The sequence below is a fragment of the Montipora capricornis genome, chromosome 9, assembly GCF_036669925.1.
Source record: "Montipora capricornis isolate CH-2021 chromosome 9, ASM3666992v2, whole genome shotgun sequence".
Classification (NCBI taxonomy): domain Eukaryota; kingdom Metazoa; phylum Cnidaria; class Anthozoa; order Scleractinia; family Acroporidae; genus Montipora; species Montipora capricornis.
In genome coordinates, this window is record NC_090891.1 from 34,917,938 (window position 1) to 34,932,937 (window position 15,000).

General features: G+C 39.8%; 1 protein-coding gene across 4 annotated transcripts in view; it reads right to left on the minus strand.

Annotated features, from left to right (window-relative positions):
• LOC138015388 (uncharacterized) overlaps positions 1-7,544 on the minus strand; it is an 11,350-nt gene extending 3,806 nt beyond the window's left edge. Inside the window, exons 1-3 of one of the 4 annotated variants that reach the window (XM_068862409.1) lie at positions 7,272-7,544; positions 1,488-2,858; positions 274-396 (exon numbers count right to left, since the gene is read on the minus strand). In XM_068862409.1, the coding sequence (XP_068718510.1) occupies positions 1,529-2,858; positions 7,272-7,435 (1,494 nt within the window). In that variant the 5' untranslated portion in view covers positions 7,436-7,544 and the 3' untranslated portion in view covers positions 274-396; positions 1,488-1,528. Of the gene's footprint in view, positions 1-273; positions 2,859-5,446; positions 5,709-7,271 lie in introns of those variants that run through there. The other 3 variants (XM_068862408.1, XM_068862407.1, XM_068862410.1) reach the window with 3 other exon arrangements.
• Between the last annotated feature and the right edge of the window lie 7,456 nt (positions 7,545-15,000).

Sequence of the window (15,000 nt, forward strand, 5' to 3'; positions counted from 1 at the left end):
AATTAAGGTGCGGTTAGAAGACTAGATTCTTGGTTTGGAGTCGTGATCGGCGCGGCTGTGTTTTAACCGAATTCCATAAGAATGGAGATCAGAGCCTAATCTTAATTTTAGAGACCTAATGTGAGAACAAAATATGTCAAACATACATTCAATTTCAGTTGTCATTATTAAAATGTGGGAGGGGGGATTCCTATTAATATGAAAAGTCTTCGCTATTTACAATCAAGTCAAGAAACAATACAAAAGAACTCTGGTAAATTCCCCAATGTAAGTGCCGTTTGTATATATAATTTAATTCTCTCAGCCTAGCCATTGCATTCATTCATTTCGTCCTTCAGTTTCAATCCGTGAATGCGGTGGTACGCTATGCTCCTTTGACCATCGCACGCTTCCCACCTGTAAACATTAATGTTAGCTTTCATCTTACATAGTTACAGTTCCAATCTGTACAATGTCATGAAGTGTAAATAAACTAAACTGAAATGAGCTGAATTGGTAATATATGCCCGAAAACAGAGGCTAATCAAAGCATACAAATTGCGTAATTCGGAGATACCGCAACCTTTTTGAGCGAAAATGATTAGCATTATCCCCGATTCCAAAGGAAGGCAAATCGCCACATAAGCAATCTCTAGCAATGTCGAAGCAGTCAAGACATGGAAAGCCACCATTTGTGCCTTTAACAGTTTGTGTAACTATTCATATACGACTTTCACTACCATGGAAATTGAGGTATTTGGTTCAAGACAAAACAGCGCTGTAATCCAAACAATAGCTTTTATCTCTGTCTTTCAGAGGTACCCATGACGTCATATTTTTTTCATTGGCTTATCGAGAAAGCAAAGAGTGTATTCCAAAACAAAACCACGACTCTTCTTCATTTTGAGAGGCCAAACTCGATTGGCACTTCTGTAAAGCCCCCTGGGGATAAAAGTGCGATCGGCTTGCCTGTTCCTATCCTTCAAGTAAGTGATTATCATACACTCTCATCGTTCTTTTTTCCATTAAAACACTTTTTCCTTTGTTATACAGTCTGGACAAAGTACCGATTTATTGACGCGTTATTCAAAGAACATAGCTTGGCTATTATATGAAACTGAACAAAATGATATATGAAATGAGTCACATTGAACTGCGGATGTGAAATCAAGTGAAGCTATGATCCCCGCTGTTATGAATGCAATTTAAGCAATTAGTTAGAGAGGCGTGAAAAATTCAGGACTTCAAATGAATTCCTCCATTTTGTGAGGCTTCTCTACACAATTGCTTAAATTGCATTCGTAATTGCGAGGATCATAGCTTCACTTAATATGAAACTAGGACAACTAACGCCAGCCGAAATTGCTTCTCATAAAATCCTTAGTCTACAGTTGAACGTTCCAAAGGAAAGGATTCCAGACTTTCAAGTGAAAACATGCGCCGAATATGCATTTTAAATCATGATAAAGCAACCCATTAAACGCTTTAACATCCGAAAGAATACTTGCCTACGTTGTTCAAGCCGTTTAAATGAACTGGAAGACGTTATTCAACTCAATCCCGATATCTTTCTCCTCAAACCCAGTTGGGATAGGAAGTTATCTTGCTCGCTTACGTGGCCGTGAAGACTGGAACCAATTATTTTCTTGACATCACTTGGATCTGTGTCACCCGAGATTTCTTTTCCCTTCCGCTGTCGCGCATTGAAAATGTCGAAGGACTTCAACACGTGCTGGCAGATATCTTCTAGATTAACGGGTGCAATAGTTGTTTCCACTTTATCGTTATTAAATTCAATCTTCAAATTATCCTTCAGTTCCGTATCCCTTGATGCTTTTTTCTTGTTGTCACCTGTAACGGCTTTGTACTTTGCTACTGTTTTAAGTCTAGCAAGTTCTTCTTCTTGCCTTGCTAGCAACGCTTTAAGATCTGTTATCTTACTCTCTCGATTTTTCAGTCGTAAAGGTTTGCTTTCGTTATCAACGCCCCGGTACTGATAACTGACATTTTTGCAATCGCCAGTAGAGTCAGGACCACGGTTTGTGTCGTCCACCTCCTTTTCGCACTTGTTATCTTCACCAAGGCACTCGTTGTTATCTTTGTCGATGACAACTTCGCTTTTAGTGCGACCTGCATCAAAGGTACTCTTGGCATTGCGCAGCTCTTTTAGTTCAGTGTTAGTTGAAGTAAAGTTCCTTTTCTGCTCATTGACCGGTTGACGTTTGGGTACTTTACACTTTGTGCTACGAGATTCAAGCCCTTTATCTTGGGCGGACTGCTTGGATTGTCCCTGCTCGCTGTGCATGTTACCATTCACGCATACTGCCTGAGCAGCAGTGTTCACCGACGTTTCACTAAAGCTGTAGCTTGCTTCGTCGTCATCGTCCATCGTGAGGTCTATAAAATCACAAGGTACGGCACAAGATCGCTTAGAGGTAGTCAATTTGACATCTTCGGCCACATCTGTTGACGTTATTTCGTTGATGTAATCATGAGTCAAGCCTTGTGGGTTCTTTCTCTTACGGCTTTCAATTACCGCATTGTTTGGTTTTGAAGAATTCAAGCTAAACACTTCCAAGATCTTGGGGAGGCACTTATCTTCTATTGTTTCGGAAACAACATCACAAATATCCTCCCTTGCAACCTCACAAGCATGTGTCCCCTTCACAGTGGGAAGCAATGAGCGCTCTTCTTTATTTTCGTCGCCTCTAGGAATGGATAACGCCTTCTTGGCCTGTGGTGCACAAGCAGCCAGTGGTGGCATCTGGCCCCCATGGTAGAGGGGAAACGAACGGAGGAGTTTGTTTTCTCTTTCTATAATGTCCTGATATCGTTTAGTGACTTCTTCCCAAGCTGGACTGTCCAGAGCGCACTTTGAACTGCAATCAAAACGAAAGATAAGAAAGGAAAAGGTGAGCAGCAACGTAATTTCTTAAGGCAACCACAACGCCAGAAAGGAAAATGAACAGTGTAATAAAGCCTTAGTCTCGTGCTCTCGATATCAATTTACGGGTTCACACACAACAAAGAGAACCGATGCATGAAAATGTACCAAGACAGTGCCAGTGGGGGAAGGGGGTAAACTTGGCTGAGCGAGCGCCTAAAGTGTGACCAAAAAGCGTGGGGGCTGAGGCGCCTCCGGCCGGCCCCATTCCCTTTCGTGGTTCCTGAACTGAGTGGTCCGAATAGTCATTGAAATTTGGAACATTGGCAGTAACGGCAACGTCGGCAAAACTTCATTAATAAGACCTTGTTGCAGTGCAGACATGGTCATAAAGATGGTTGTAGCTTTAGCCAAATAAATCAGTGCAAATACCAATCCGTTCAAGACAGCCATCCTAAAACGACTTTCTAAAATGTATTCAACTGAAAGAGGCTGCTAATACCCGTTCAAGAACTCATTAATAATTCATGACCTATCAAAACACCTATAAAACGTCACGTGTAAGAGCTTTATATCCTGATCCTGATAAAACACTCCTCGTTAGTATTCTTTATATAAAGAATACTAAAAAGGCATAGCTTGTTTTTCTTGTATGCTAATATTCACCATCACAATTTGAACAAGAGGGACACGCTCTTTGTGGAATATTTTTGAAGCCGTTCAAAAAACTCGCAGCACGTGTTTTATCGGGTCTAAAAACACTCGGCTACGCCTCGTGTTTTTAAACCTCGATAAAACACTGTTGCTCGTTTTGTAAACATTACATAAAATTGAACAACTTCGTAGACAAGATTAATTGTTCTACAATCGACAGAAGTAATGCCTTCGAGTACCGTGCCATATATAGATAACGGTAGTTAAACGAAACCGCACTCATTCAGCAGCAGTTTGCACTTCACACTCTGCAGATAGCAGCCGTAATTCAGTATCCAACTTGCCCGGTATTTGGGGATCAATTTATCACTTGCAGGACCCAGGTCTTTTCCCAGCTGATCTGTTTGAGTTGCCTTTGACAGGAAAGACGACTTTCGGGGCAGGTCGTTCGCTGTAAATCTCCCAAACAATTGTTTTCGGGTCTCGAAATTGCCCCACAAACTCGTTGCTGGGATTGACATGGTTTGTTTTGTCAGTCCTGTGCCTGTGGACATGAAGGGCCATCAGGTGATCGAGCCTTGCATCACTGGACCTTTCACTTGCAGCATTTGTTGCTCAACATGATCTCTTCTCTAAATTAACGATTATCGTTAATTCTTAATTTGCTTTCAATTTACTATTATCGTTAATTTAGGACACTGTGTCCCAGGACTTGTGGTAGCAGAGAAAATAAGGAAATTAAAAAAAATCACATCCGTGGATTGGATTAGAACCTGGAGCATCTACTCCATAGGAACCGCTTCTTTCCGCTTCACCACTGAAGATCAATACAACCCGTTTTCAAAAAAACATTTTTTAAAGTCTGCCAAAGAATATCGCTGCTGAAAAAAATATTAGGCCTAGGCTAGGTTAATAATTTAAGCCTAAGCTTGGATTTAAAATGTTTAGCTTAGTCGTGAAGTTTGGAAATCGTGAATATTGTTTGTTGTCGTTTGATAACACAGCATTATCAAATGGTGTTTAAAATATTGTTCCTGAGCAGCTAGCGGTGCGGTCGTCAAGTGGTTAGGTGACGGGTTAATAATGAACATTCCCAGGTTCGAGTCCTACTTCCATACACTTGGGTTCTCTTTTAAAAATATATATGACCACTTCCCATAATCCATATCAAGCTTTCAGTCTTCTGAATTAACGATAATAGTAAATTCAGAGCAAATTAAGAATTAACGATAATCGTAAATTCAAGGAAGAGGATGGATTGTGTTGCTGTCATTACTGACATTAACTTGCCCAGTGACGTCATCACCACACCAATCCCCAAGTCCTCCGCCATCTGTGAGGGGCGTGCCTCAAGCGGGACTTTTAAACGGAGATTTCATGGCGAAAACTGGCCAGAATGCCAAAAAAAAAAAAACAATCCAGGCAGTTATCTGCGCTTCATAAAGTTACCAAAACCAGAAAAACCCCGCAGACCATATAGACACTTTAAAGCAAACCTGAATTTTCGTCGGTAAACTGAAGCGGTTATCATGCAGGGGGTTTTATAGTTGACCCGATTGGTCAAAGAAGTCGTGACCTTTGTCTCTTTTCTGCTTGGACACTGCTCAGCATGTTGTCAGTTCTGAATAGAACCCCGACTCCGACCCCGCGTTTTGGATACTACATATTAAAAAGTCCCAAAGGTTTGTATAAAAACCGATTTATAAGTTCACAATAAACCAGATGTTTTGAGCACACTTCTTCGTCTTCAGCACTTTCTAAACTGTGTTTTCTTAAGAAAACACTCCCTTCGTCTGGTTTCTTTAAGAACACCGAAAAAAAGAAAGCAGAAAAAGCTGGGTTATTGTGCAACTTGCCAAAGCGCTCTCCAGGTCTTAGCCGCCATATTGATTCACTGAAACGTAACATTGAGTTCTATTTTTAACAAACCTTTTCTTCCCCAACATGTGGATGCTTTTTCTTCGTTTACTCGTCCAACATGGGTGACGGTTTACGTCGATAAAGGAGTGTCATGGATTGCAAACGAAACGAAACCAATCCACCATATCGGCTATTAAACATTCGATTTCCCGTTTGTGGATAAATCTTGGCTTCGTCAAGAACCAAACCATTGAGTGATATCACGCTAACGGAAGATGCGTAATTTTCAGCGCGACAACTGTCGGCAAGGGGCGGGACGCATCCCTGGCATGAATACACTGATTGAGAGGGTCAGACGACAACGTTTTTTTGTGTGTCTAACAGAGGCGAATGTTTAGAATGCCAACGATGAAACCCCGTCAATCTCTTATCCTTTTATTATATTGTTTATTTGCCTTGGTAACGCGTTCTGGCTCGAAGCACTTTGGATTAAGCTTTTCGTGCTTTTGTGGAACTCAATTATAACACTTCGCAAAGTTATCCCGATCGAAGCTCAAGGCGAAATTTCATCGAATGAAAATTTTGATTTGCTCACGCACTTGACATAAAGATGAACAGCGACGCGACACGTCACTACTTCCGCTGCGGTTGGGTGTGAAATGCAATTAATAAGAGGTCATCCAGCGAGCTGTGGAATTTTAAAGAAAAATAAAACGCGTTTTCACCAAGCTGACTGTTTGGTCATTTATAGGCATGTTCAGTCTTGCGTTGGCCACCACAGAAAAAAATATTTACGTTTGATGGGTCGATGTTCTATCAAAATGAAAATTAACGACGCATAATCAGCCATTCGTGAAACACGAGCTCTAAACCGGACATTCCAGTTAAGTTCGAAACTAACGAAAACAATTTCGTCTGTCTTGATATTTCCCAAGCAAATGCGATAGTATATCGACTACTGACCAGAATACATCAGAATTTTTGTCAGAAACTATCAGTTATAACGGTGACGTTAAGATGTTGCTAAAAATACACGTCGGGTCAATGAACTTCTCAGCTCGATACCTTCTAAAGTTAGTCACAGCGAGAACGTCGAAATAGCCCCAAAGAAAGCCTAAAGTAACAAAAGCAGCGCTCAATTTCTAAACACAATCGATGCGTTTGGTGATCCAAATCGACTTTCCTCGTTATGCACGAACCAAGTGACGAGAAAATGATGGCAGTGACTCAAAATGCAAATCTCAGAACTACAAACAAATGTGAAATGTCTGAAATGGCTGAAATGTTAGTGCTAGTAAAGAGTAAATACTTTGAATGAGGGTCAATCGGTAAGGTACGGTGTTTCGAGAAATACTTGCTGTTTCTTCGTGGCGCAGTTTGACACCCTGATATGACCTTTTGTACTGACGCTGTCAACCGCGTCGATGCATGATCTGTAATTTATTTGAGGCGTTCGTCGATTTGAATGCAGTGTTTCGGAAGCATCTGTATTTGAGAGTTGATACTAAATTCCACTTCTAGTTCAGCGAAACCTCTGCGATACGATTGAGGAATCAATACGCTTATCTCACGTAAAACGCAAGTTTACGGCTTGACCCAACCGCACGCGGTGCCACAATTAGCTGCGTTTCAAGTTGAAAACTATCGATTCACTGAGCCAGTATTGTTTTTACTGACCTGATCTTTGTTGTTTTCGGTAAATTATCACGATGTTTTCTAGATAATGCGAATTCTTACTTCAAGAGACAGCAACTTCACCGTAAATTTTTGAAAAACACGATGGGCGCGATGGCATGCTTCGGTGACCTCGAGGCAAGCATTACGATGCCCCCTCGAAAACAAGCCAAACAAAGTAAAGGTTCCATGATTTTATAAACGCATATACGATACCAACCTCTTAGATGCCGATTGGGGAAACTGTGAAGCATAGGATTTTAAAAAACCCGCCGGCTGGAAAGCGTTGACTGAAGAATTTATAGTAGCGGCTTTGTCGCTGTTTGCATCGCCACTAGCCGGTGTGGTAGCACCTTCGTCATGCAAATCAGTCCAAGATCTCATGTTTCTCCAGCTTAAGCTTGCTTGTTTAAGGTATCACTGTTGTTCGTGAGAAACAGAGTCAGTCGCCTCTTTTCTTAAGAAAAGCGGTAAGTATCTAGCCGGAGTCGAGTTTGACCACGTGAATGGAAATTGAAATATGATTCTTCGCAACGAAGCGTTGCGAACTTTGAACTGTCAAATCAGCGTGACTAAAAAAATGAAAGATTGCGTTACAATGTTCAGTTGTTAGATACTCACAGCCTCCTGGATAAGAAACAACTTTGACCCAGCAAACCTGATAAGGTAATCAACTTTTGTAGCAAAGCGACTGATCACTCACGAAATTAGAAAGGAACCGACGAGACGAGGCGACATCTAACGAGATGCACGCGGAATTCAATAAGCGTCCAATTGCTCTTCATCACCCGTGTCTCAGAATACAGACAATTGACGTCACTTAGCGTGCTCCAAATGACGCCCTCAAGTAAAGATAAGCCGGTACATTTACCCTAACCTAAATATATTTCTAACCTTTGCCTTTACCTTACTGTTGGAAATAGCTAGCAATTCCTTAGACTTGAAGACACAGTTCGTGATTGATGTCAAAATTGGGTGTGCATCTAATTTATAGGGTCAGTGTGGTCAATCCTGGACGTATGTGCAGTCCTTCAAACGATCTATTGCAGTGTGCAGAAACGAAAACCATAAGATGTTTTCGGTATAAGATAGTGAAGATACAGATCGGTACACCGATCATGCGTCGTAATTCGGCGTAGCCCCCCGGGGGGGAAGGGGGGGCGGGAGATCCCATTTTAAAAGGACGAGAGTGTTCGTCGTACTTTTTAGGGGTTAAAAAAGCGGTTTTGGTACCTCTTAGGGTGTTCAGCCTCAAAAGGTCCACAGCGGGTGCTTTAGCGGTACCTTTTAGGGTACTGAGCCGAAAAATTATGACAGGAGACATTTGACAATTAACTAATGTTTAATTTTGTCAAATTAAAACCCATAATTTGGTACCTCTAAGGGGTGAAAGAAATTTCATGCCACGCCCACAAGACGGGATCTTGGTACCTCTTAGGGGTTCTTTTCAAAATTTCCGACGAATTATGGAAGTCCCCCCCCCCCCTCCCTCCCACCCCTTCTCGGGTGGATAGACATGTTTTATGTTTGACAGACAGACATGTTTTATTTGGAGTCTTATACAATTAATAGTATATCGACCACAATTTCCAAATAACTAACAATTACAAACAACAAAATATACATGGCTAAAAGATTATTAATTAATTAAGTACTGGAGTATTTACTTTTATCATTTCTCTAGATATGAGGTGATAAATCGCTAATGAGGCGCGTAAGCGCCGAGTTGGCTATAAGCACCTCATAACCAATAAGCACGAATGGAATAACTGTTTTTAGTACATACTTCACGATTTAAACATTAAGGTAAACATTTATGTTGCTGTTACGTAATCTTAAAACTTCACAGTGTCGTACCACTGAATATGTCACGCACTTATGCTGAAGTTTGTGGCTTTCTTTGTAACTTCCGGGATGACATTGTCGAAAAGTTGCTGTATTGCCCCGTGGCCCTTGAGGGCGAAGGGGCTGATTGTTAATTAAGTAGGGCAAGTAAAGTAATAGTCATCTAGTAGCGTATCCAATCAAAATGCAGGATTTGCATTAGTCCACTAGTTAGCCCCTGGTTATTGCATTTCTAGCTTTCTGATTGGCTCGCCAAATCCCGGTTATGAGCGAAGAACCGAGGTTTTGGAAAGCAGTGCGCCAAGTGTCGGTGTGTCAAAAAAAAATTCGGCGCCTAGTAGCCTAGTGTTAAGTTTTGTTCCGGCAAAATGGCTGAAAACAACAGATTTGGAGAAGTGTCTCCCTCGGAAATAGCCCAATTCGGCTTCGCCATGGGCTATTGACCCGGCTCGTAGCCCTTGCGGGCTACGGGTCTAATTGTTAATTAAGTACTAGGGCAAGTAAAGTAAAGTAAGATGAAGTTTAAAAGCAAGAGGGGGTGAGATAATTTTACTCAGCATCAAGCCAGCAGAAAACTCAACTTTGATTAATCAAAAGACCGCATTTCCATTCTTTTTTAAATGAAATAAATGACAGACGCTTAGTCTCAGGGGCACAGATTCCCAAATCTTGGATCCAGCAAACTTGAAAGACGATTTTCTAGAATTGGGTGATATTTGCACTCTAAAACGTTTGAGTTTACTAGCAAATCTGGTATCACAGATGATATCTGGAATGCTATAAAGCGGAAACAATAAGAAACGAGGCATAATGTAGTGCTCAATATTGTTTGTTACAAAAGTTTAATGAACTTCAAATGAGATGCATAGTGTTTTCATTAGAGTTGTCGTAGTACTTCGATTTAATGCGACGTCTCCACTAAGATTTCCAATTCCATTCATAGGAGGAAGTGCTGCTTTTTGGAAGTACTACTTCTTTGTATTTCCATTTTAGAGCGGTTTTATTACTTTGTTCTTCGAACAGATAGGATTCGGCTCTGATTTTGGGTCGCGATTTTCCTGTGTATGCGTACGATTTATTTTCTCATTTATCAGCACTAAGTCATCGAACTTGGTATCTCCTCATTAAGAGGCGTACGTTTGCAATGCCCACAAGACCACGAAAAACTAAGCGGAAAATAGTTATTAATTAAGGAATTGTGTACGTGACTAGAAACGAGTTTTTGTGTTTTTGTTGCACGCAATATCCGGTTATGGCATGCGTCGGTAACACATCTTACCGGGTTAATACTCTCCCGGTTCACATTTTATTTATGTTACAATATCTTGGTCAATATACAGTTCAATTCCGTAGTCCGAAGTCCGAAGTCTAAAGGCCATATTCCGTGACCCAACCGTATGGTTAAGTGAGATCGTACATTGAATAGTTGATGATAGATAGATAGATAGATAGATAGATAGATAGATAGATAGATAGATAGATAGATAGAAAAAGATTTTATTGACATATAACACCTTGCAGTCTTCCGACTGAATTACGTGCCTAGAATAATTACATATATATGCATAAAACTAGTAAAACTATTTACAAATATAAAATTATTACGACTGCTTACTATAACAAATGTCAATATGAAACATCAAAGTCTACGGTCTTAAGATCTGTTGAGCAATCTAAGACAAAAAAAACGTGAGTAATAATGAACATGTTTTTGAATCTATCCGTTTTGCGAAGTGGTTTTTGAAAAAGTTACTCAGTTGTGTCTTAGCTGCCTATTATGTGTTGGCCTAGATGGCAGCAATTTGGCCAGTTTATGATTATTATCTTTAACAGAAGCTCATGACAATGAAGCGTTTAACTCTGGTTCACAGTTTTAAAATTTCCTTATGTGGATGTAACTTAGCTCGTGCATTTTCCCGCGCGTGCAGCATCCATCTTCTTTTTGTCCATATTTGGGCATAACTTGTTGTCCTAAAATCCTCAGCTTTGTTCCAAGGAAAGGAGTTTCAAGTTACACGCTTCAAGGTCATGTGCTTTTCTCTTTAATTAATTTTGTCTTTAATTAATTATACTATTAATTAATTATTATAATTAATTAATTATACTATTAAAAAGTTCTGAACATAAAAATTGGCGTCTATCAGATAACAATAGGATACCAGATTTTTCCAAAGCAGTCCGGAAAAACTGTTCGCAATGCACACCGTTGAATGCGTTCAATTCGTCTGATAAATAACCAAGTAAAACGACGATGGAAAACTTGACAGGCATACTCGAAAACGGGTCTAATCGCACTGCAGTAAAGTTTTACAAGATCGTCGGTACTGATACTAGCTCTCCTCATCTGTCTCAGAAGATAAAGGCGTTTGGCTGCTTTAGTTGTGATGTTTTCCACACGATCGCTCCATTTTAAGTCATGCCGTATCGTTACTGCCCAAGAACTTTAGCAGTAAAGACCCTCTCAAACTCTATACCATCCAGTTTAACTTGATCGTAAGACGGAGACGATTTCTTAAAGCTCGTGACAAGTTGCTTACACTTTGTTGGATTCAATTGGAGGCGGTTTTCCGGAGACCAGTTAAAAATACTTTCAACTGTTTCCTGTAAGTAACTCTTCTTAGATGGGGAGACTACCTGAGAAACCGCAACTGTCGAGAGAAAATTTATACTTGAATGATTTCATTACTTTCAACTTCCGTTTATTGCTACCAACAACCGAAGTTTCACGGACACATATAACTTAATGACAAAATCCAGTATTATCCTGTAGATTTACGATTAGCAATTTGAGGTTCCCTCTTTTAACTACGATTTGTTGACACGTTGCGTGACGTCGCCAGTTTCTGTAGATTCACAAGTTCAAAAACTAGTGCTTTCAAACTTCCTGTCAAAATTTTGCACATTTACTGTTAATGTTAAAACAGGGGTAGTCCTCTTTTTCCATTCCGAACGGAACAGTGGAAATTTCCTTACCGTTTGCTAAATTTTCCAGTTTCCAGTCTCTAATCAGCCGAAACCAATTGCAAATAGTAAGCGCCATCTCGTTGGGCTGGTTTGCTGATTTTGGAAAACCATTATTCACCGGTCATCCCAACCGGTTAATTCTGACAACTGGTAAGCACCCCCAATTTCCTTGGAACTAGAAGTGCAAACATGTTTCTCCCCTAACCGTTTTCTCGTCTGCAGTTTGGGATTCTACGGAATCTTTACTCGACATTTATCACTATAACATAACAAAATGTTTTACATTTACTGTATTGCTAATCATCAACGTTTATTTGAATGAAATCCCACACAAGTACGCATTGCGGACCTATTTCGTAAAGTTACCATCGTAGAAACATGTAAAGCATCCGTTTACTGGTTTTGGAATCAATGCCATTAACAACAGTTTTAAATGTGAAAAACTATTCCACGATCTCATTTAACCCTATGGTTTTGCCAGGGAATGTGGAGTTTGGACTTCGGACTACGGAATTGAAATTGTATCAGAAAAATTAACACTAAAATATTGTGAACTTAAAAGGAAATCGGCTAAAAATCCTTCGGAACAAAGTGAAGGCTACCCGTAGCCTCTTCTTTGAAAATGCCTAGTTAAACACGGTTTCGGAGCCTTTTCTTTTAAAATCATGCAGCGCAATGCAACGGGACATGCCTATGCGGGGATCTCAATGGGGTTAATTCGTTGGGCGTGAAAATAAATAAAAAATAACCGTTAGCAGTGAAAAAAAGTAAAAGCATTTAACGTGATTTTTTTAGTTTGAAAAGTGGAATAGGGAGTATTTCGAAATATTTAGAGACTTCAGTGCACTCGACACCATTTTACCTCCTTTGCTCTTCTCTTTGACATTCGGTCCCGCTAGGATTGTCTGACACGACAAAACAAGTCCCAAATAACCCCCAGCAAGAGCGGATGAGGTAAGAGAACGAATCCCCATGCCCCATCATAGTTTTTTAAAATATTTTTTTAGTTTAGCAAAGCTATTTTAAGTTCTCGTTCCCAACGCCCCGCATATCTAACTTCTCATTACGTCATTACAACTGGCCAATCAGATGCCTCTCTAAGAATAGCTGCGATCATTTGCCCATGTATGGGGATACGTTCTATCACCTCATCCTCTCTTGCCCAAAGTTGGAGGTACTGACAAAAGTGTAAGTTCCATTCTGATGACCGATGTCTTATTCTATTCAATATGTACACTAAGACCCTACTAAAAAACACAGTGTACCCCAAAAAGCAAAAAAAAATTGTTTCATTTTCAACGAGAGACGTTTCTTTGTTTTCCATGTTTGGGACTTGTTTTGTTAACCGTGACGAAAAAAACATAACCGTTAGCCGTGAAAGCTATTCCCCCCCGGGGACAACGTCAGCTTTTAGAATATCTGTACGGTGGCCAATTTACACTATCAACTCCGTTGATAAAACCAAATCCTAGCAGCAAGTGTTGCGCCATCATGCATTTTAAATTCACTTGAGTATACTTTTACCAAGAGGTGGTCTTGGCTGATTTGATAAGCCCCGGATATTGTCCCTTGTGCCTTATGCTCGCTGAGTTGCCTATATCATGAGGGATGTGAATTTGTCTTCTCACTCGCAAGTCTCAAAGCAGTTCACTTTTCACAAGTGTAACGTTTTCTTTAACTAAACTTTTTGTGATTGAAAATGTTTGAAAATAAACTGTGATCGCTGCGATAATGCGTTTGTCGTTATTTTCTTCAAAACAATCTATAATAAAACAATGATTAGATTCGGTTTTTGTGATATCCGGAATAATCAAGGTCTCCGGGTTAGTGTTATCAACCGAAGCCGAAGCCGAAGGCTTATTCTTCATCCAATAATTGTTTATAAATGCACATGTATGTATGATGAACGATAGTAATTTCCCGTCTTTTCACTTTTGCTCAATGATATTTATTGAAAAACAAAAATAAAATTAAACCAAAAACCAATTTCAAAGCAACCTTCGCCGCTAAAACTAACCGTAATTTTGGTAGCCCAGCCCTGCTGTATCCGTTCAGAGCGCTCGAACGTTAACTACTTTTGAAAATAATTATCTTGCGACTAGCTGAAACAAGAGGAAATTTTGAAGGCTAAAATCTAGAGCCTTTGATTGTTCCTTCATCTCCGTAAAAACGTGAATTACGTCAATCCGATAGTAAAGATGAAAGCCTTTAATGTTTTTATATCTCGGGGACAAAGACCTGTAGCAATGTCAATTCAGTACTGAACATCTGGACAAATTGTTTCCTTTTACTGGAAATAGTATTTATTCCGTCGCATATCAAGATACCGATTGATTCTTTGAGGACTATAAGCGGTTAGTGCAAAAAACGGGATCTTTTAAATTTAACTCACCCGTTGTGAATTCTGCCAACAAGTCTTTACCACTCGCGCTCGGGAAGGAGAGCTCGAATCTCAAGGATAAGGTGACAAGGTAGGATAAAAGAAAAATCAAAATGCTTCACTGCATATATAATCCTTGTTTTTTTCTAATACATGTACAGGCTTCGTTTTGAATTGTTTGTTTCGCCTAAGAAATATAATATCTGAATGGAGAAGTTGAAACACATTTTGCTGTGTTGCCGATATAGATCACTGTTGTTTCATTACGAAACAGTATCAACCTCCATATTAAAGTTAGTCGATCGTCTTTAATGAAGAAGATATTTTGCCTTCGATGTTAAGATCTTAACTACACAGACACAACCAAATGCGGTGTTTCGTCCTGTTATCTACAAAGATTTTTAAGGTTTAAAGAGACATTTCCAACTGCAATTGTTTTTTTATCCTGCGCAGCCTCATAGTCCTGGTTATATTCATATTCAGAATGCTACTGATTTTTTTCCATTTGCCTTGTTGCGAGTTCTGAAGTTTGAAGGCAAATAGGCAATTTCTTTTGTGATTCCTGGCTGTTGGGAGTTTCTGTGTTCGAGAAGGGTTTGCGTTGTCTTAAAAGAATTATCAGCGGCATGTGGCTTCGTAGTGAGCCCCTTTTAAAAGATTGATTCAATCACTTTAGAAAAAGATAAATGGACTAACCATTTCGTCTTTTATGTTCAAACCGATTCTTTAAGAATGATGTCATTTACTGATAGATTTCAGT